A 22038-nucleotide genomic window follows, 5' to 3' on the forward strand; every position below is an offset into this window, starting at 1 on the left:
CAAAAATGGCTGACGCATTTCTAGGGCGAACCCTCTTCCTCAGAGCCAGGGTAGCAAAACACGTTTGTGAGTATATTTATTGCCGTTTTCATCTTGGAATACATTTTATAGAGGTAATGCGCCAGGTTGGTGCGCCCTTTTCTTTGTTGTTTTTCAGTCTGAGGATACCTATTGTCCTGAGAGGGCAGCAAGACCATTGGCGCTAAGAAGGGATTTTGCACTGTGTACCCCTGAGTTAACCACTGTGAGCGCAGGAGAATGTTTGTTTGTTATTATCACCAAATCTTCAGAGACTAGCAGTCAAAGGCAGCAGTGTCCTAAATCTCACACTGAAAATGTTTAGCTATGAGGCTACGAGTGTCTAGGCCAGCCTTTTTCAACCTTTATATCCCAGAGGAACCCTTGAAAAAATTTTCAAGTCTCAAGGAACCCTTACTTAAACCATCTAATTGGTGGTCAGTGAAAAACATGCTGCCTACATTGGTTGTCATTGGGAAGAATGCAACCCCTACAGATGGCTAAAAAGATCATTGGCTTCCTGAAACTGGTTATACCAAGTGACATTGACCCCAGAACTATGCAGACACCATCAAATAGGAGGTCAATCAGTCACAGCTCAAGGAACCCCTAGCAAGCTCTGGAGGAACCCTAGGGTTCAATGGAACCCTGGTTAAGAATGGCTGGTCCAGGCACTCTCAGTACCAAAAAGCAAACTATTTTTGAGGACATAAAGAATGGGTTTCAGGGTACGGTCTAGGCTAAATCATGTTTTCTAAATGTTCCCTATAACATAGCAAATCTGCACTGTTTGAACATTACACACATTTTTATCTATCTAGAAAAGACAGAACATTTACCATAAAAGTAGATACAATGTCTTTATTTTTCAGGGTGACAAAACCGGTCTTATAAATATTGTAAATTCCATCATGGCATTGGCTGCTCATAGGGCAGCACTATTACCATGTCTACACTGCCATGATAATATTAAGAGCGTTGACAGGCAGTCGAGTAGAGTAACTGGGAGCAGATTCTCAGAAAAAAACGTAAAATAATAATTTTTTTTCACTTCAGCCAAATGTACTTGTCGCCAACATCTTCATTGTATCCCTTTGCAAACTTTTTACCTGTAAACTGAAAAAAAATAGAAACAAAATTGAAAAGCATTATAATCTCAAAACACAAATAAGTCACATGCATCATTACAAAGGCCTCTTACATTTCGGTACTGATAGTATAACTTGTCATACATTATTCCTCCAACTGTGACTTCTGGGATAAAGGTGGGCAAGACAAAGAGATTGGTAACCTTGAATTTATCTTGCACCCTGCGAGGGCAACAGAAAAAAGTTAGTCACAGATAACTGTTAAAGAAACAAAAATATATATTCTTTACTCTTATTCTATATCAACTAAATAAAAAAGGTGGAAGGATATATAACCACAAATAGTGCAAAATACAACAGTCTTATTTTAAGGCAATTCTAAGCCTAAAAAAAAAATTATCATATGCTGCAGCTCCAGGCCATTTCTGGCACTTTTTTTTACATGCAACAATCAGTATTTTCTGCTAGAAAAGGTCTTAGAACCACCAAACATTATATATTTTTTTTAAAAGCAGAGACCCTAGAGAATAAATTTCTGGGTTTTGCAATTTTCTTATGTTACACGGCATTTGCGCAGCGGTTTTTCAAACTCAATTTTTGTGGAAAAATGCACTTTTGAATTTTAATGCAAAAAAAAAAAAAAAAAAAAAAACACGATACATAACCCAATTTTTTGTAAAATTTAACCACTTCCGGATCGCCGCACGCCGATATACGTCCTAAGTTTGAAGGGGAATATCGTTGTTATGGCAGCAGCTAGCTGGCATAACCCCGGTATCCTCTTTTTCGGCCGGCGGTCTGGTTTCCGATAAGAGTGGTCTCTGCGGAGGATTCGCCACAAGATCACTTTTATCGGCGGCGGGAGAGGACCACCCCTCCCGCCGCTTACCGGAGCCTTTGGCAGCGGTGGAGGCAATCGGAGGTTCATCTATGCTGGGTATGGAGATGAGTGAGGGGAAGATGGCCCCCACCCATCTCCATACCATTGCTGGGTGGGAGCAATGTCAAAACGTTTCTTCCGCCCATAGCTTTTAAAAGGGACATTTTTTTTAATTTGTTTTAAAAATGACAAAATGTATATTTTTTTTATTGCATTTTAGTGTAAATATGAGATCTGAGGTCTTTTTGACCCCAGATCTCATATTTAAGAGGTCCTGTCATGCTTTTTTTCTATTACAAGGGATGTTTACATCCCTTGTAATAGGAATAAAAGTGAAATTTTTTTTTAAAAGAACAGTGTAAAAATAAAAAATATAAAAAGGTAAAATAAATAAGGAAAAAAAAAAATGTAAACTCACCCCGTCCCGCTGAGCTCGTGTGCAGAAGCGAACGCATATGTGAGATATCACCGCGATCGGTAGAGCGAGAGCAATGATTCTAGCCCAAGGCCTCCTCTAACTCAAAACATGCAACCTGTAGAATTTTTTAAACTTCGCCTATGGAGATTTTTAAGGGTAAAGTTTGTCGCCATTCCACGAGCTGGCGCAAATTTGAAGAGTAACATGTTGCTCATTAATTTACTCGGCGTAACATTATCTAACTGCTAACTTTACTCTTGTCTTATTGTTTTAATAATAAAAAAAAAGTGTATTTTTTCCAAAAAAGTGCGCTTGTAAGACTGCTACGCAAATACGATGTGACAGAAAGTATTGCAAAGACCGCCATTTTATTCTCTAGGTTGTTAGAAAAAAAATGTACAATGTTTGGAGGTTCAAAGTAATTTGCTAGCAAAAAAAACAGTTTTTAACTTGTAAACAAACAACAAATCTCAGAAATAGGCTCGGTCCTTAAGTGGTTAAAAGATGATGTTATGCCAAATAAATACCAAACATGACATGCTTTAAAAACTGAGCAAACCCGTGCAACGGCAAAAAATAACGTAAATTTTACTATCCATAGGCGAAGCTTTAAATGCCTTTATAGGTTACCACTTTAGATTTACAGAGGAAGTCTGGTGCTAGAATTACCCATGAACTGACGTTCACTGTGATACCTCACATGTGTGGGACAATCGCTGTTTGCGCGCTTACCTTTGCCTTTGGGCACAAGCACAGGGGGACAGGGGCACTTTAATTTTTTTTTTTTTAATTATTATTTTATTTCTTTTTTTTTTTTTTTTTTAAACTTGATCACTTTTATTGCTGTCACAAGGGATGTAAACATCCCTTGTGACAGCAATAGGCATATGACAGGTCCTCTTTATGGAGGGATCTGGGGTCAAAAAGACCCCAAATCCCTCCTCTGCACTTAAAAGCATTCAAAACACCAAGACTGTTTATTGCTTTTATTTTCTTTGTAAAGGGCACCAATGACATCCGGGTAAACCAGAAGTGATGTCAGTTCATCGCTTCTGGGTTACCGCTATAGAGACCAGATCAAAGCCGTCCCGGCTTTGTTCGGGGGCTGGCTGGTTGCTTTGATCTCCCAGTGGGATGGGAGAGCCAGAGCGAGTGGCAGGAGGACGTCCCCTCCCGCTGCTTGTAACAGCAATTGAGCGGCTAGTTAGACACTCTGATTGCACTTATGAGCGAGCTCTAAAAACACAATAATGGGATGATGCCTGCAACTGGATTACAGGCATACCGGTACGTCAATTGGCGACAAGTGGTTAAATGAGGTAACTACATTTGTTATTTTCAGGCTTTTTCTCTTGTGGCCTGGTGATCCTGCAAGTAACACTTTCTGTTCTAATGTGAGAACACTAACTGTGCTGTATCTATGGAGGGACAAATATTGTCACCCTAGGATAAGAAGTGTGTTGGGATTACAGAACAACTCCCCCTCTTCTTTTCACCATAACATAAGGGAAAAATGTTCTGCGGTCTACTGAGATAGCTTGGGAAATTTCTATGTGATAAGAGTGTATTTGTGGCAGGATTAAAAGGTATTTCTTACACTTCTCAAACAGACATTACAAAAACACTTTTAGCACAATATTTAACAGACCATTTAGGGTTTACATATACTTCTATAAAATCAAAATATTACATTTTTTTTCATACGTATAAAAAACATTTTCAAAAAGGCTCTAAAATAAAATTTAGCTATTCTCTATGCTACTACTACTCCTCAGTAAAATGTGGTTTAGAATGCACTGGCCTAGACAGATATTACTGGATTATTTACATGGTATGGCCAATAAAGGGCTCCCTCACAATTCACCCAGTGTCCATTTGAGAAATTGAGAAAAGGTTTCCATTTCAGTCTGGAGAAAATTCTTCCACGGCACCTGATCAAACACAGATCTGTCTGATGGGCTGCGTCACTGGCTGGTAACAACCAATAAACAAAGAACTGAAATTGGAGGTGACCAAACACTAGTTGCTTCTGGTTTCTTACATCACAGAGAGGAGCCGGGTATGGATGTAGTTTCCTTCTCTCAACAAACCAAGCAGTGACGGTTTCTAGCTCCCCTGTGGGGTGCGCCCTGTAAAAGTGATCAGGTGGGTGTAAAGCCACTCAGATTACACCTGCTCCAGAAGGGCCTACCCCCAAAGAGGTCTTCAAAGACTAAATAATGCATGTGTCCTTTACTGTATCAGAAATATCAAATTGCAGCTGCATTACAATTCAATCATTATTACATTTAGTTTGGCTATACCATATAAGTTAGGGTATAGCCAAACTAAATGAGAACAAAATAGGGCAGCACTTACAGTAGACGTAAATGATGGAAGGAGACGTCAGTCTGCTCTAACCATGGACCTTTAGTGATCTTTACGTATTCGAGGTCCTCAGCAACCTACAAGGTAGGGACAGAGCATGGTGATACATGGCAGAACATAGAATTTAGGAAATATAATTCTCCAGAATTGATATAATATAAAAAACAACCCTGTTCCCAAAGCTACACAAGTTACCAAGGCAACTCTTAAAAAAAAAAAAAAATCCTATTAAGATCCTGAGTTAATTGAGGTCATAAAATGACCTCTGTAATTTGTGCCTAGTCTTTGGGATTTTAGGCTTTATCATTATAATAATAGGTATGGCCGTAGCAAAAAGTGTTAGCACCACCATAAGAGTAACTCAATAAAGAACAAGTGAAAGAAAAAAAAGGTAATGGTGGGTTCTATGCCCCCCAAATAATTAGCAATATTTCACTGGGGGGGGCGCAACAGCACTGCCACTGCCTCTGCCTCTTAATCCAAATGACCCAAAAAACAGGATTTTTGTACTCACTGTAAAATCCTTTCTTTTGAGTTCATATTTCATAATGAATAGATTTGATGTTGCCACCTACCGGAGCAGGAACCTAAGTGCAGATAAACTAAAAACACACCCAGGGGGCCCTCTGGAGGTGGCCAAACCCCCATCTGCATCATGGAGTTCAGTTAGTAGCCAGCAGTATAGGACATATACAATAAGACAGCCAAAATCAGACTGGGCTGATACTGTGTCCTTCAATGAACTCAACGAAAGACAAAAAAAAAAAAAAAAAATCCATCGACAGGACAAAAAGCCATTAACTAGAACTAGAGCTGCACGATTCTGGCCAAAATGAGAATCACAATTTTTTTGCTTAGAATAAAGATCATGAGTCTCTCACTATTCTCGTGGCATAACATCTTTGACATTTGAAAGACCGCTGCGCAAATATTGTGACATAAAATATACAACCGCCATTTTATTCTCTAGGGATATATATATTATGTTTGGGGGTTCTAAGTAATTTTCTAGCAAAAAATACCTATTTTAATTTGTAAGCAACAAGCGGCAGAAAAAGATTTAGTCTTTAAGCGGTTAAACGGACTTAATTTACAGACCGAAGTTCATCCCTTTGATCTAAAGAACTAAATTGTTACAATGTTTCTCTTTATCTCAGCCTAAGCACTTGGCAAGCTGTCTTTTTTTTTTTTGATAGCTGTGAGCAGAGAACTCTCTGCGCTGAATTGGGAAAATGTTGTGTTAAGATTGCAAGGGGGGGTAGAATCGCAAACTTGATTCTTTAACGATTAATCGTGCAGCTCTAACTAGAACTTAAAACTCCAAAAGACGATAAAAAAAAAAAAAAAACCACACACACACACACAACTTAAAAAAATAAATAAATAAAATTACAAAAACTAGGAGCTAGAAAGCTCCATGTCCTAACTCCTGAGATGCTAGGAAATAACTGAACTCCTTTCTGCAGATGGGGGGGGGGGGGGGTTGGCCACCTCCAGAGGCTCGTCCCCTGGGTGTGCTTTTAGTTTAGCTGCACCTAGTTTCCTGCTTCTCTAAGTGCCGACATCAAACCCATCCATTACAAAGTATAACTGCCCTTCAATGAACAAAATAGAAAATATAATACTTTTTATGAAACAGTAAATAACAGAAAAGTACCTGTCACATTTAGTTTCTTCCTATAGCAATAACTAGACATCAACTATAGTTTATCTATCCAAGATCCCTCTATTTTTTTTACCTGCTCCACATTCAGTGCATCACCTCCAGGATACTGTAAAACCTCTGTTGTCTCACTACAACGAAAGAAGACTTTTAGAAAACGTTTAAACAATTATGTGACTAAGATAAAAAGTAGTTGTTTTGCCCATATCAATCAGCTTTTCAATTTTATGCTTCCAGTGCAAACTAAAAATGAACAGAAGCTGCCTGGTACACTAAGCGTAACATTATTGGTTCTTCGTCCAAATCTCGATAGACACTGTTAAGTGTGAAATTCTCTCTTCTTTTAACACTATACCAGTGTTTTTTTTGGCAGACAATAGGTGCAGGAGCTCACCCCCCCCCCCCCCTCCCCAGGTGGGAAAGTAGTGATGTGGCATGCTGTGCCCGCTCCATTATAGGATGGATATGGCCAAATCTTAAAGGGGTATTGTCAAAGTGAGTGTGAATCCTTAATTTATTTATTTTTTTAATAACAAAAATGTTATACTTACCTGCTCGGTGTGATTTTGCACTTAATACAGAAAATGCATTAAGGTTAAAAACCTTCAGGATTTAGAACCACTTTGGTAAACTAGCGTGCTACACACCCCTAGCTTTATTTAACCAAAAATGGCTTTCCTCCAAATCCAACTGAACACTGATCTTTGTACAGTGTGCTGTCCCTCCCCACCAAGTAAAAATCTCTCATTGAAAACTTTTCCCTCCTCTAAAAAAGCAACACCCATTATTCACCTCTGCAACTCTGTCCACAGCTCAACTCTGCAATCCTTGTCCGTTGCTTGCCTCTGCACCTCCAGTCTGCAGCTCACCTCTTTCGCCTGTCCAAAGTTCACCTCTGCACCCCACCATCAACAACAAAGAAATCTACTTTTGTGCTGAAATATTAAAATGAAATGTGCCCTGTACCTCTTTTGTCAATGCTCACCTTTGCTCCCCTGTAGTCCTCTGAACCCTTCTTTCACCAGTGCTCACCTCTGAGTGCAGGAACAGAGAGGTTTGTGTGAGAGCCGGTTAGGGAACTTGTAAACTCAGAAGCCATGAAAGTTGATTGTGGTGAGCACAGGGCCAATGCCAGAAGGCAGAAAAAAAAAGCCATGACAGCATATCATTAGGCAACTACTGAAAGCCTTTTTTTAGGAGAAATCTTCCAACAAGGGCACTAGTTCTGGTGACTACAGGGGATTTCCTTCACTTCCTGTTTTGGGGCAGGATGTAAGGGAAATATCCTCAATGGGACATGACAAAAAAGTGATATAATCCTTCCATGCTCTATGCAAAATGAAAAAGAAAAAAAATTCACTTTAGTTCACCTTATCTTGGGGAGGAAAGATGTTTTGTATGCATCCTCAATACTCTGAAGATATGGTAGAGCAACTTTCTTTTCAATAGCCTGGAAACAAAATAGTGTAGAGGTAGTAGCAGAAAGCCAACGACAAGAAGAATTAGACAGTGCACATGTAGTTTGCGTGGAATGAAATATCAATATAATAAACCAGATTAAAAAATTACATCGCCTTTCTCTTGAATCTTCTTGTACACATCAGCAGCTGGGACATCCACATATATAGCTACATGTGGAGGCAGGAACTCATCGATGCTTACATCCTTTATCTCATTATAATGATTCACACCTAAGACAAGAAAGGCAAGTTATATACATATAGTATCAGACGGAAAGGTCAGTAAATAACAGTATGAGAATATGACTTCAGAGACCTGAAAATCAAAATTTGTGACCTTTGCACAATTTAATGGAATAAAGGACATTAAAAAACTGTTCTTGATAAATTAAGATATCCCTGTTGGATTACGTTTAAGAATACAGTTAGAAGTCAAGAGACACAATGGGGTTGATTTATTAAAACTGGAAAATGTATAATCTATTGCATCAAAGCATAAGGCTCGGTTCACACTGCCACGACTTGGGATTCAACTTGAGACCCCAAATCGCATGGCATGTGAAATCCCAAGTTAGTCAACGAGAGCTGTCCTAATTAGCACTACTAAAAACACAAAAACGCACTATATTGCAGCTTACTAATCCTTAGATGTGGTGGATGCATTTGTTTTTGCTTTTTAAGAACATTTTCAGCAAGTTTAGAAACAACCTGTTGATCTTTCCAGAATTGCAGTGTCCTTTTCCATATAAATACAATACTGCAGTGTCCTTTACTATATAAAGCCAAAACCCTTGCAGGCCCCCGCAAAATTAACAAAAGGAGAATCTGAGTTCCTAAAGCTTCTAGTGACTTCTAAATAAATTAAAATGCTTCTCTTAACATGTAATAAACTTAAAGATTCCTCCTCATCTGCCTCTGAGGTGGGACGGAATGTCGGCGGGACAATGTCCTGAGTTCTATGGAACGTAGATGCTACCTTAGGGAGAAAACTGGGATCTGTCTTAAGAACGATCCCATCCTCCCGAATCAACAAAAATGGCTCCCGAATAGAGAGAGCCTCCAAATCACTCACCCTTCTGGCTGACGTGATAGCTATCAAAAAAACTATTTTGAGTACAACCCATTTTAGCATGGATTTCTCCAGGGGTCGAAGGGACTACTAGTAAGTGCTCTAAGGACCAAGGCCAGATCCCAAGTGGGGCAGGCTGTAACCCTCACTGGCCTGGACCTCGCCAGGGCCTTGAAGAAATTCCTAACGAATTGATTTTGCTGAAGTGAGGTCTGCAGGAAAAATACTTAAGGCCGCAGTCTGAACTTTCAAGGTAGAACAGAAAGGCCCAGTTCTACACCTGTCTGAAGGAAATCCAGGACTGCCGGAATCCCAGCATGATTCAGCCCCTGCTCTACCAACCAGTAATTAAACCTTTTCCATACCTTGGCATAAATTGCCCTGGTTACCGGTTTACGGCACTCGAGAAGAGTTCTAATCACTCTCTCTGAAAACCCCTGCGCTCTCAACAGCTGTTCCTCAGATACCATGCTGATAGTCTGAGGCTCTCTATTCGTGGGTGTAGAATTGGGCCCTGGGACATCAAGTCCTCCCTAACCGGGAGGGGTAAAGGAGGACAAATGGCCAGTCTCAAAGTTGGCAAACCAGGGTCTCTTTGGCCAAAATGGCGCTACTAGGATGAGATCCGTCGATTCTGCCAGAAATTTCTGGAGAACCGCAGCTATCAGCCACACTGGAGGAAAGGCATAACACATGTTGAACTGCCAAGGATTGGCAAAGGCGTCTATCCCTGTGGCCTGATCCCGTGGGTGGATGGAAAAGAATTGTGCCACCTTCTTGTTGGCCTCCGAGGCAAAGAGGTCTACCTCCGGTTGTCCCCAACACTGTACAATCTCCCTGAAAACATTTATGTTGAGGGACCATTCGTCCTGACACACATGCTGGCGGCTGAGAAAATCTGCCAGTGAATTTTGAGAGCCTTTTAGGTGAATGGCTGACAATGAGGACAGATTCACCGCGACTCAGCACAGAATCTTGTTGGCTATGGTCTGTAGGGCGGGGCTCCTTGTGCCTCCCTGCTTGTTCACATATGCGACAGCCGCCGCATTGTCTGTCCGTACCTATAGGTGCTGTCCACCTATCCGGGACTAGAAAGCCTCTACAGCCCTCAGAATTGGCAGAAGCTCCCTCCGATTTGAGGATCGACTGGCCTCTACTGGTGACCAGGCTCCCTGAGCTAAGGACCCCTCCAGGTGGGCACCCCATCCCAATGTCCTGGTGACGTTTGTCACCACTATGGTTGCAGGACGGGCCCAGGACAGACCTACTTCCAGACTGTAATGAGTTCCCCACCACCATAAAGTCCTTTTGATTTTTGCTGGTAGGAGCATAGGTTGATCTAGGCTTTGTTTTCTGCCATCCCTGAAACGCAGCATGAGATTCTGCAGAGGGCGCTGATGAAGTCTTGCCCAAGGAACCACTGGGAAACAGGACGTCATCAGACCCAGAACTCTCATAACCTCTCTGACTAGGGCTACCTGATTGGTTTGAAGCTGGGCTACTTACTGCCTGATCCACCTTCAGTATCTTTTCCCTGGGGAGAAACACTATCTCCACTGAAGAGATTTTGTACCCCAAATACAGGACCTCCTGTGCCGGGGTCAGCTGGGACTTTTCCTGGTTGATTAGCCACCCGAGAGAAGGCAGGAAACTCTGGGCCTCCTGCAAATCTCTCTCTAGTTGATGAAAAGAGGGGGCCACAAACAGGAGATCGTCCAGGTAGGGGATCACTGTAATGGCCCTGACTCTTAGCAGAGCTAAGGCCTCTGCTAGAACCTTTGTGAAGATTCTTGGCGAAGAGGACAGACCGAAAGGTAGTGCCCAGAACCGGAAGTGCAGAACTTCCGAATTTATTCTGACTGCTAGCCTAAGGAAGTTTTGAAATTCCTGATGTATAGGGACATGCAGGTAGGCAAACCTGAGATCTACTGTGGCCATATAGCAGCTTGGAAAAAGGGGGTTGGTTACAGTAAATATTGATTCCATCCTGAAATTGCTTCTACCTTACAAACTGGTTCAGGGGATGGAGGTTCAGGATTAGTCTGAACTTCCCTAAAGGTTTTCTCACAACAAACACATGGGAGTATACACCCTGACCCTGCTCCTTCTGGGGCACCTGTATAAGGACTCTCTGATCCTCTAGGTCCTCTAATAATAGACCCAGAGCTTTCGCTTTTTCCCGGTCTCTGGGTAACCTGATAACTTGAGGGGGGAACCGAATTGGACTCCAATCTGTAACCGTTTCTTATGATGTCTAAAATGAACGGACTTGAAGTTGAGCTGATCCATTGTGAGAGGAACTCCCCCGGTCTCCCTCCCACTGGGGTTTTGCGGTGGTTTGAGGAGGATTAAATAAGATTCCTCCTCTTCCACGCCCTTTATGGCCCGTCCAAGGTTTCTTGGGGCGGCCATCCCTCTCTTATTGGCCCTGTTGCCTGGGGCCTCAAAAAAAGCGTTTGCCCTCGCCTTTCTTCTCTCAGGAAAGGCTTTCTTCCTGTCCTGAATATGTTCCAGCGCCTCCTGGAGGCCGGGCCCAAACAGGTGGTCACCCGAAAAGGGTAACCCACAAAGCTTAAGCTTTAAGGCAGCGTTGCCTGTCCAGGCCTTTAGCCATACAGCCCTTCTAGCTGCATTTACTATCGCAGCTGACCTAGCGGCTAATTTCCTGACTCCGCGGAGGCATCTTCCAAAAATCCAACCACCTTAAATAGTAAGGGAAAAGATTTCAAAAGCTGTTGCCTAGATGTACCAGCCGAAATTTGGGACTTTAATTGCGATAGCCAGCACTCCAGATTTCTGGCCACCAAGTAGCTGCAAGGGCTGGCTTCAACCCAATTGACGAGGCGTCCCAAGTCCTCTTTAGCAGCACGTCCCCCCTTTTATCCATGTGAGCTTTGAACGATCCCAAGTCGTCAAAGGCCAAGTCTGTTTGTTATTTTTGAGACTTTGGCTAAGGGTGCATCCAGCTTAGGAATTTTATTCCATGGATGAGAAGCATCTGCTTCAAAAGGGAACCTCCGTTTGAGGCTACCTGAAAAGAATGGCCACTTTTCCGGCTGTCCCCACTCCAGCAAAATCGACTCTATCAGAGATTTATGCACGGAAAAAACCCTGGCTTTATGAGCACTGAACCCCTGGTACATCAGGTCGTGCTTGGAGAGTTGAACTTGCTCCTCACGAATTTCTAACCTGTCATAAATCGGATGCTGAATCCACTTGAGAGGAGGCTAGCGATCTAAGTACCCTCTTCCTATCCCCCCTCGCCCTCCTGACTGGGCTCAGATAGGGAAGGCAAACTGACTGCCCTGGATAGGGATGGTGAGGGGCCCTGCATCCTATCCATCATTCCCTTGAATGGCTGAAATGTGGACGTTAGCTCGTCTTTAACCGAAGTCAGGATTTTGTGACATGCTGCCACGGAATCATCCTTGAGGAGACTGCTGACACAATCTGGGGAATAGTGGCTTCTCCCAATTGGGGCCTAACTTAGTCCCACATATGGCACATTTTTTCCTAGGCAGCTGTGTCTGAGTCCTGTCCTGGGTTTTAACCTGAAAACCAAACAGAAAAGACAAGAGGACAAACTTTCATTAGTTTGCCTCCGTGACCCAAACCACCACTGTGCTAGGGTCAGCCTAGGAAGTGCCCAGCCCATCACCTGAGGTTACTTGGGTCCCAAGAACCCTGACCCACCAGTGTAAGAGATGGTCCACCCTTACCACCTTACCTGGGAGGTGTCGGAGCCTACAGAACTGGAGTCTATCGATTGTGCAGCTGTCTTCAAGTTCCCTGGTGTTTGCGCAGCCTTGCCGAGCCTTATACACCATTTCGGATGCCTGTGTATCCACCGCTGTGCCTCAGAGACCGGAACCATATCTCGCAGCGCCCCCTGATGACGCGGTTCCATTGGAAGTACATCGTGCATCACATCTGCCTGCTGGAACACAGAAGCCCTGCCCCCTACGCCGAACGCTGAGATCAGAAGAGCCACAGAGTTTACCGGCATGGCCGGCCGAGCGTCTCTCGCCCGCCGGCCCAGGAATCACCTGGGTTTCCACAAGTGCAGGTACGGCGCTGTAGGGGGACGTGGCTGTAGTCACCCGGGGCCCTGCTCTCTCTGAGCTAAGGGCAACGGTAGGGCTAGCTTCACCCTCTTCCCCAGCAGGACAGAGGGGTGCCCAGGCAGAGGAAAGTCAACGCCAGGGGCTCTTCACAGGACTGTCCTGAGACATGGAGCTCCCTTAGTTCATAGCGTGCTCCTTCCCGTCCCGCAGGAAACACAATAACTGAAGAGGGAGGCCTGGAGGACCACCTTTTAAGACAATTGGTGCACGTGTTTCCTGTCCCGGAGGGAGGAGCCCTATGTCTCAGAGGCTGTCCTACAAGACGAAAGGAGAAAAACCTTGTCCGGAGAAGAAAAGGTGAGCGCTACCATCAGTCCTGTGTCATGCCAACAGTAAAGCATCCTGAGACCATTCATGGGTGGGGTTGCTTCTCAGCCAAGGGAGTGGGCTCACTCACAATTTTGCCTAAGAACACAGCCATGAATAAAGAATGGTACAAAAACATCCTCCGAGAGCAACTTCCCCCAACCATCCAAGAACAGTTTAGTGATGAACAATGCCTTTTCCAGCATGATGGAGCACCTTGAAAGAAGGCAAAAGTAATAACTAAGGGGCTTAAGGAACAAAACATCAAAATTTTGGGTCTATGGACAGGAAACTCCCCAGACCTTAATCCCATTGAGAGCTTGCCTTCAATCCTCAAGAGGCACGTGAACAAAAAAAACAAAAACAAAAAAACAAACACAAATACTGACAAACTCCAAGCATTGATTAAGCAAGAATGGGCTGCAATCAGTCAGGATGTGTACAGAAGTTGATTGACAGCATGCCAGGGTGAATTGCAGAAGTCTTGAAAAAGAAGGATCAACACTGCAAATATTGAATCTTTGCATAAACTTCTTGTAATTGTCAATAAAAGCCTTTGACACTTATAAAATTACAAGCTTTTCATACTTCAGTATACCATAGTAACATCTGACAAAAAGATCTAAAAAACACTGAAGCAGCAAACTTTGTGATAATTAATATTTGTGTAATTCTTAAAACTTTTGGCCATGGCTTCAAGTAGTTGACCATATAGAATCGCATGAGGATTTCACAACAAAGCAGATGAGCACACAAATTCCTGGAATTCTACATGAATGCGTATAGTCAAAACTTTTGGATAGGGAAGGTTTAAAAACCCTACCAAATAGTGAGAATTCCCTTTACTTTCTGTCGTGGAGATATAACAAGAAGTGAGAGGATTTCTTCCCAAAGTGGGAAGAATTCTAATCTTAGACAAATGCCACCAGATTATTTGTCCCTGTTGGAAGATTTCTCCTCACCTCTTCCTCTCTTGACAACTCTAAAACTATGATTACCCATTACTTTATGTCGTAAATAGGGGGAGGAACACAGATTAAAATTAAAAAAACAAATGTTTTACCTTAACATACATTTAAGCCAAGTAGTAAAGGTGTTTCTTTAGGCAAAACCTATATATGAGCAGTGTTGTTCTTCAAGGACTGTTTTTCGTTCCATTTTTAAAGGGGGAGGGGGTGGAGGGACAATCAGGAACGCAGGAGAAACAACATTAGCTTGAGGCATGTGCAGTAACAAGTGGTGGCCATCCCTTTCTATGGGTCTTAGGTTGTTAGAGGACAAATATCAGGAATCATAGATTCTATGGTCAACATCACCTAGACTTCAGCTTTAAATATGTAACAAACTGTGTGTTTGTGTTTTTTTTTTTAAATGAATGTTTCTTAAAAAGAACAACCATCCTAACAGCTGGAACCCTTTGCTAAATAGCATGGATAAATTAATCCCATCTATAAAAAAAAAAACAACATATTTTACTTACATTGTGGGCGAATGTATTCATTCTTTAACATGGCTTCCAGGAAAACAAAATCACTGAAGGGAGAGCGTTCCAATATCACTCCCTGACCTTACAAACAGAAACATTTCAGTTATTTGTACATAATTATGCTACTGTAATTATATTTTTCTGTAGCAGTTTTTAAAAAACTAAAAATTCCAGTCCACTTTTGGGACCAGCCAGGAATTTCCCCCGACACATTGAAAATGCCTTTCCTTGGACAACCAGCGAATGAGGCAAGATCATAAGCACCCTGACGTCTCCCCCTTTAGGCTGGAGAAAAAGACTGACCCCACATACCGCAAACATTTTTGCATTGCTGCAACTATTACAGTGGCAGAAATAAAGGGTTAAATGTGAGTTCTGGATATTCCCCTGCATCCACAACACATACTGCTCTATACAAGGTTAGAAAGAGGGAAGTGGGATGTCAACAGAAAGTCACCTTTTCCAGGATAGTTCAAATTTGCCTGTGGCAGCAACTTTCAGGTAGAAATAAAGCTACCCATTGTACAATAACACAAAAAACAAAAATGGATGATAGCCCAACTGGAGTTGCTTAAGATTAGGAACAGTCACTGAAACTGAAAAAAGGAATTAGAAACATGTGAATCCTTTAATGCATTTCCCACTACTACACTTAGCGGTTAGGCTGGATTTAAACCTTTGCACTTTTGTTTGATGCGTTTTCCATTAAATCAATGGAAATGCATCAAAATATAGGTTCACACATGCTTTAAAATGCGTATATGAATGCACCACAATGTACATCATGACCCCCATGGCTGATACAAAGTGAACTACAAATACACAGTGCATTGCAATGTAAGTTGAAAATGCATGGCATTGCTTTCAATAGAAAACACATGGGGGGGGGGGGGGGTTATAAAAAGTAATTACTAGGAATTTATTTGCAAGATGCTAAGTAGGATATCACAAAGACAATAAAAGGTATATCAGATGAGCAAATTATTGGATGATGTAGGAGCAGTCACTCAATTAGGATATTCACAAAAATGCCCAACTAATGTGTAAAAGGGATATTCAATATAGGCTTTAGATACACTTTTATTTATTTGAAAATGCAATTTATTAAAAGAGAACCCATATAATAAAGACGATTTTAACATACTTATTTCTTTACTGACATACAACTTAATAAAAAGAGAAAATACAGTCAAGTAAGGCCTTATCAGCAAAATGCACTGAAGCTTTATTGCAAAAAATAAAACAAAAAAAAAAAACAAACATGAAAGCCTAGTTACCTCAGCACTTGTCAAAACCCCACACACTAGGTCAATAGGGCTGAAAATATGAAAGCCACAACCTAATGTTTTTGTGTCCTTTCTACTGTCATCACAATGTAAATTTTCTGGTTCCATAAACAGTTTTTTTGCTCATGAAGACATTTGGCTCAGAGAATATACACTTGCTGTTTTTCTCTTGAATTGCATGATTTATTATACCTGTGCTTAGAAGATGTTCCAGAGCGTCTGCATATTGCATCATGCGTATGCCAAACATCCAGTTCTGTAGACGGTATGAATTTCCATCAGAGCTCTTTGGGTCCTCATAAAACTTTTCCAGGCTGCAAAGGCCAGCGTATTTTGAGGGGGGGATATCTCCATCAGCAATGGTCTTGTCTAGATAAAACTGATCTGCTTCAGGTAAATACTTCATACCTGTAGAAAAGAAAACATAAACCTAAGACATGCTCTGCAAGATGCACCTTATATCCAAATAACCAATATCAGCACTAACATTTGCTCATCATTCGGTGGAATGGTAACTTTCACCCTTTTGAATGAATTCAATAATCTGTACTTCTTATGCAGGGTACACACAAGGCAATTTCAATCACTTTCGACAATCTAATGGTTCTAGGGAATGTGTCAACATCCCTGTCATGCAAATAGACTTGTAAATACAAAAAACATTATTGGTAGTTTATCTTCATTTGTTTTATCATTTTTCTGATTGAAATTACTGGAAAAATTACCTGTGTATAGGTGGAATTACAATGCATTTACATCTGAGCATTTACTACTAATTTTTCTATTTTTCCCTCATTCTATTTAACAACATTCACAGAGCTGACACCTATCAATATTGGTACATTCATACATTTCAATACATTTTTACCAAATAACACAATGACCCAGAACAAGAGGACTTGGAGAGCAAAGTTCCAATGGTTTCTGTACCTTGTTATTTTTACTTTGATTCAAAGAGAGGAAATGGTTAGGTAAGTTGGATGAAAAGAAGAAAAAAAATGAGATCAGGAAAAAAAAAAAAAAAAAAGAAAGAGAAAATGTCTTAGCCATCATAAACAGCAACAAGCGAAAGGAACAACCACTCACTGGGAAGATCATTTTTGCTGTGCTGTGAAGCCAAGCATCCTTGCATCTTTGTACCCCTGCATGGCTGCCTTCGCAGCTTACGGCTTCTCAGCCACCAGAATAAGGGAATTAGAACACATAATCCAGTGATAACGGTCTAAGAGCGGAAAACGCTTACTTTGCAGAGATTTAATTTCACTTCCTGTTGCACTTTTGGGAAGCGAAGGAAAAAACGGAAAATTGTATACTCACCTTTCCGTAATTTTCCTTTCCTGTCGCATCTCATGGCAGCATACACCTATGGGTTGTGGCTCCGCCCCCGCAACCTGATAGGACCGCGTAGCTATTAAAGTCTGAGAGAGCCCCTGCCCCAGCATTCTCCATTCATTTGTATGCTGCCATGAGATGCGACAGGAAAGGAAAATTACGGAAAGGTGAGTATACAATTTTCCGTTTTCCTGTCGCATCATGGCAGCATACACCTATGGGGAATAACTCGCAAACTGGGTGGGTATGAGCAAAAGATACGTTTTTTATTTAGAAGGTATTGAGGAGTTAGCCTGAATAATTGCTCTCCCAAATTCTACCGTGGACAATCTAGCGGAGTCCACTTTATAATGAGAGATAAAAGTGGTTTTCGAAGACCAAGTGGCTGCTTTGCAGATGGTTTCGGCTGATACCCTGCAGTAGGCCGCCCAGGAGGTCGCCATTGCCCTTGTGGAGTGTGCCCTTAAGCCCTCAGGTACTCGTGCATTGTTAGATGCGTAAGCTCTCTTAATGATCTTCACCAACCATGCTGCGATGGTGCGAGAGGTTGCTGCTTGTCCTCTTCTAAACCCATGAGGAATGACCAGTAGGTCCTCTGTCTTCCTTAAATTGCTGGTTGCCAGGAGGTAGGCCTGGATATTCGACTTTATGTCAAGCGGATGTGGATCACCCTGTTCTGTGGATAGGGTGGGGAGACATAGTTCTTGGTTAAAGTGGAAAGATGATGACACTTTCGGGATGAAGCGATCCGATGGTTTTAAGACTACTTTGTCTGGATAGAACATCAAGTATGGTTCCTTAGCCTGTAAGGCCTGAATTTCCGATACCCTTTTAGCTGATGTAATTGCTATTAGGAAAGTGACTTTGAGAGTTAGGTCCCACAGGGAAACATTCTCTAACGGAAAAAATGGCTCATGGGATAAGGCTTCCAACACTACTGAAAGATCCCATGTCGGGAAGGAAGGTTTCCTAGGTGGTCTCAGCTTTAGGCAAGCCTTCTGAAATTGGATGATGAGAGGTTCTTGAGCCCATTTCACTCCTGTCATAGCGGATAGGGCTGATACATGTACCTTCAGGGTACTAGACCTAAGACCTTTATCTAGACCTAACTGGAGAAATTCGAGGATCTGAGGAACTGATGGAGATGCCGGGTTCCAGGATTGCTGTTGTGCGACTAAGAGAAAACTCTCCCAGACCCTTTTATAGGTTTTATTGGTCGTGGATTTTCTGGCCTGGAGGAGAGTGTCTATCACTTTCTGGGAGCAACCTTGGACTAAGAACCTAGTCCTTTCAATCTCCATGCTGTTAGATGCAGCCTCTCCGGAAATGGGTGAAGGAGTTGCCCCTGCGACAGTATATCCGCTGTCATTGGGAGTGTCAGTGGTTCTGCTGTGCTCAATTGGAGGAGCGTCGTAAACCATGGTCGTCTCGGCCAAAATGGGAGGACTGCTAGCACTGTGGCTTTCGACCTCTTGAGTCTGAGTAAGAATCTCGGAATGAGTGGTGTTGGCGGAAATATGTACCCCAAACGGAAGTTCCAGTCGTGTTGTAGGCAATCCGTGCCTTCTGCCGATGGGAAAGGAATTCTGGCTAGATATCTCTGGCATTTCATGTTGACCGGTGTTGCCGCCAGGTCTATATCCGGTATCCCCCAGGTCTGGGTTATGAGGGTAAAGGCTTGGTGACTTAAGGCCCACTCGTTGTTTGATACAAAGGTCCGACTTAGAGAGTCGGCTAGTTGATTTTGGACTCCTGGGACATACGCTGCCGTTAATCCCGACAGGTTCAGCTGTGCCCACTCGAAGACTGGACGGACTTCCCGCATCATGGAGCGACTCCTGGTGCCCCCCTGCCTGTTGATATAGGCAACTGCCACTCTGTTGTCCAATTTTAGCAGGACCTCTTTCCCCCTGAGGAGGGGGCTGAAGACTAACAGAGCTTGGAAAGCTGCTTTCATCTCCAATATATTTGAAACCACGTTCTGTGTTCTGAATGTCCAAAGGCCCTGGACTGCGTGATGGCGGTAGTGTGCCCCCCAGCCCTTCAGGCTGGCGTCTGAAGTGATTATTTCCTGAGGAAGAGGGACTATATGCCTGCATCTCTTCAGATTGTTCAATCTGGTCCACCACCAGAGTGATTGTTTTATTTCTTTCTGGACTATGATCGGCTGAGACAATGATACCCCGTTCCATTGTTTTAACAATGATGCTTGCAGAGGTCTGGTGTTCCATTGGGCCCATTGTACCATTGGGATGGTTGCTGAGAATGACCCCAGTATGCTGAGGTACTCCCGGGCTGGTAGTGTGGTAGAGGCTAATAACTTTCTTGCCTTCTGAATGAGGCTGGGAATTTTTTCCTGCGGAAGTTCCACCGTATTGAGACGGGTGTCTAGTTCCGCCCCCAGGAATATCATTCTCTGAGTGGGCTGCAGATTGCTTTTCCCCCAGTTTATGATCCAGCCGAAGTTTTGTAGGGTGGTAATCAGAATGGATCGATGCAGTAGAAGGGAATCCTGATTGTCTGCTAGCAAAAGGATGTCGTCCAGGTAATGATGGACCCTCAATCCTTGTTCTCTTAGTAAGGCTATTACTGGCAGTAAGATTTTTGTGAATGTCCTTGGAGCGGTGGAGATCCCGAACGGGAGGCTTCGGAATTGAAAATGATGTAGACCTACCGCAAAGCGGAGAAATTTTTGGAATGAGATGTGAATGGGGACGTGCAGATAGGCGTCTTGTAAATCGACGGAAAGCATCCAATCCCCGATATTCATGGCCCGAAGAATTGACTGGAGGCTCTCCATTTTGAATGTCTCGACTAAGATTGAGCGATTGAGATTCTTTAGATCTAAGACAGGGCGTAGATCCCCCGATTTCTTCTTCACCAGAAACAACGGGGAGTAAAATCCCGTTGACCTTTGGGATATTGGAACTTCCACTATGGCTTCCTTTTGTAACAGGTCTTGGACGTACTTTGTCAGTAGCATCCTTTTTTCCCGAGATGCAGGTAATCTGGTTACAGAGAATTGGTCTCTTGGAGCCCGTGTCTTGAATTTCCATTTGTGGCCGAACTGGACAGTGTCTATCGTCCATGGGTCCTTTATTGTATCCGCCCAGACCTGCTTGAAACTCATGAGTCTGGCCCCCACTAAAGCTGGTTGGGCGGACGCACCTTCAAAAAGACTTTTGTTCCCCTGGCGCAGGGGTCTTAGACTTTTGGAGCTTGAGGAATGATGACTGGGGATTCTTCCAGTTCCTCCTATACTCTTTTCCGGGCCTGTAGGATCTTGCCTCTCTGTATTTATCTGGCAGATTTCTTCTAGAAACCGGTGGTCTCTGCTGCCTGGGCCTCCTATCTGAAGGGATGAGTCCCGATTTTCCCCCCGTGACTTTAGAAATAGCCACGTCCAGTTTTTCTCCAAAAAGGTTTACGCCATCAAAGGGTATTTTGCACCAACTGGATTTTGAGGAGGGATCTGCCGACCAGGGTTTTAACCAGAGCGCCCTTCTGGCCATTACTAAGCTTAACATTGCTCTTGAAGTGGTTTTAATTATATCCACAGAGTCTTCTGCGACAAAGTCGCCTGCAAGACTAAGTTCTTGGAGTGCTGAGATAACTTTCTCCTGCTCTATTCCTTCCGATACCAGCTTCTCGGCCATCGTGGACCAGCTTGAGATAGCCTTACCGACGGCAGCCAATGCTATTGCTGGCCTGCAAGCGCCACCTGCCGAGAGGTAGGTTCTCTTAAGATCCAGATCGATCTTTCTATCCAGGACGTCTTTGAATGTGACTGCATCCTCTATTGGAAGTGTTACGTGCCTGGCGAGGCGCATTAGGGAGGAGTCGACCACTGGAGGAGATATTAGTGGGTTGACGTTAGGCTCTTTAAGTGGATAGAGTTTTGATAATCTGTTGCTGAGGCCAGTTTTTTTCTCTGGCTTTTGCCACTCATCCTTAATTAGATCCTCAAGTTCCTCAATGAACGGGAAGTTCTCTGGGTCTTTTTTAAGATTTGGAAAGTATTTCCTCACTTTTTGAGGAGTTTCTTTTTCTTCCACCCAGTCGATCGCCTCTTTTACTGACTTCACGAATGGGTCGATCAATGAGAAGTCGAAGCCGGTGGATGCCTCTAGATCATCAGTGTCAGAGAGAGGGTCTGACGTCTTTGATGATGATGGGGCAGTGGATGAGGTACTTTGTATAGGTCTGCTGGCTTCTGGCTCTGCGACTTGTGGTGATGGATCAATTGGTTCTCTTGCCTCTGTTTCTCTGTCCTTAGTTGCCTCAATGAAGCATGTGCGACAGGCCAGTTTGTCTGGAAGTGCTGTAGCACCGCAAATCCAGCAGGAGTTCCCGGGTGGACGGGAAGGCTGGGTGACAGGAGATTTCCTGCGCGCAGGGGATTTTTTGTGGTGGGAGCGACTATGCCTTGATCTTGATCGGCTTCTCCTGCGACTTGATCTGCTCCTCCTGCGACTTGAGCGGCTTCTGCGACTTGAGCGACTTCTGCCGCGCTCTGAGCGACTCTGCCTGTGGCTTGAGCG

The 22038-nt window shown here is 43.1% G+C and overlaps 1 protein-coding gene across 1 annotated transcript in view; it reads right to left on the reverse strand.

Annotated features, from left to right (window-relative positions):
• Positions 1-864: 864 nt before the first annotated feature.
• The window catches only part of NDUFA10 (NADH:ubiquinone oxidoreductase subunit A10), a 36040-nt gene continuing 14866 nt past the window's right edge, over positions 865-22038 (reverse strand). The window contains exons 3-10 of the mRNA XM_073633687.1: positions 16358-16573; positions 14874-14960; positions 8004-8125; positions 7805-7884; positions 6511-6565; positions 4763-4848; positions 1220-1328; positions 865-1134 (exon numbers count right to left, since the gene is read on the reverse strand). Coding sequence (XP_073489788.1) covers positions 1066-1134; positions 1220-1328; positions 4763-4848; positions 6511-6565; positions 7805-7884; positions 8004-8125; positions 14874-14960; positions 16358-16573 — 824 coding nt within the window. The 3' untranslated portion in view covers positions 865-1065. The remainder of the gene's footprint in view (positions 1135-1219; positions 1329-4762; positions 4849-6510; positions 6566-7804; positions 7885-8003; positions 8126-14873; positions 14961-16357; positions 16574-22038) is intronic.

This window comes from Aquarana catesbeiana, linkage group LG06 (assembly GCF_042186555.1).
Source record: "Aquarana catesbeiana isolate 2022-GZ linkage group LG06, ASM4218655v1, whole genome shotgun sequence".
In the NCBI taxonomy this organism is placed as follows: domain Eukaryota; kingdom Metazoa; phylum Chordata; class Amphibia; order Anura; family Ranidae; genus Aquarana; species Aquarana catesbeiana.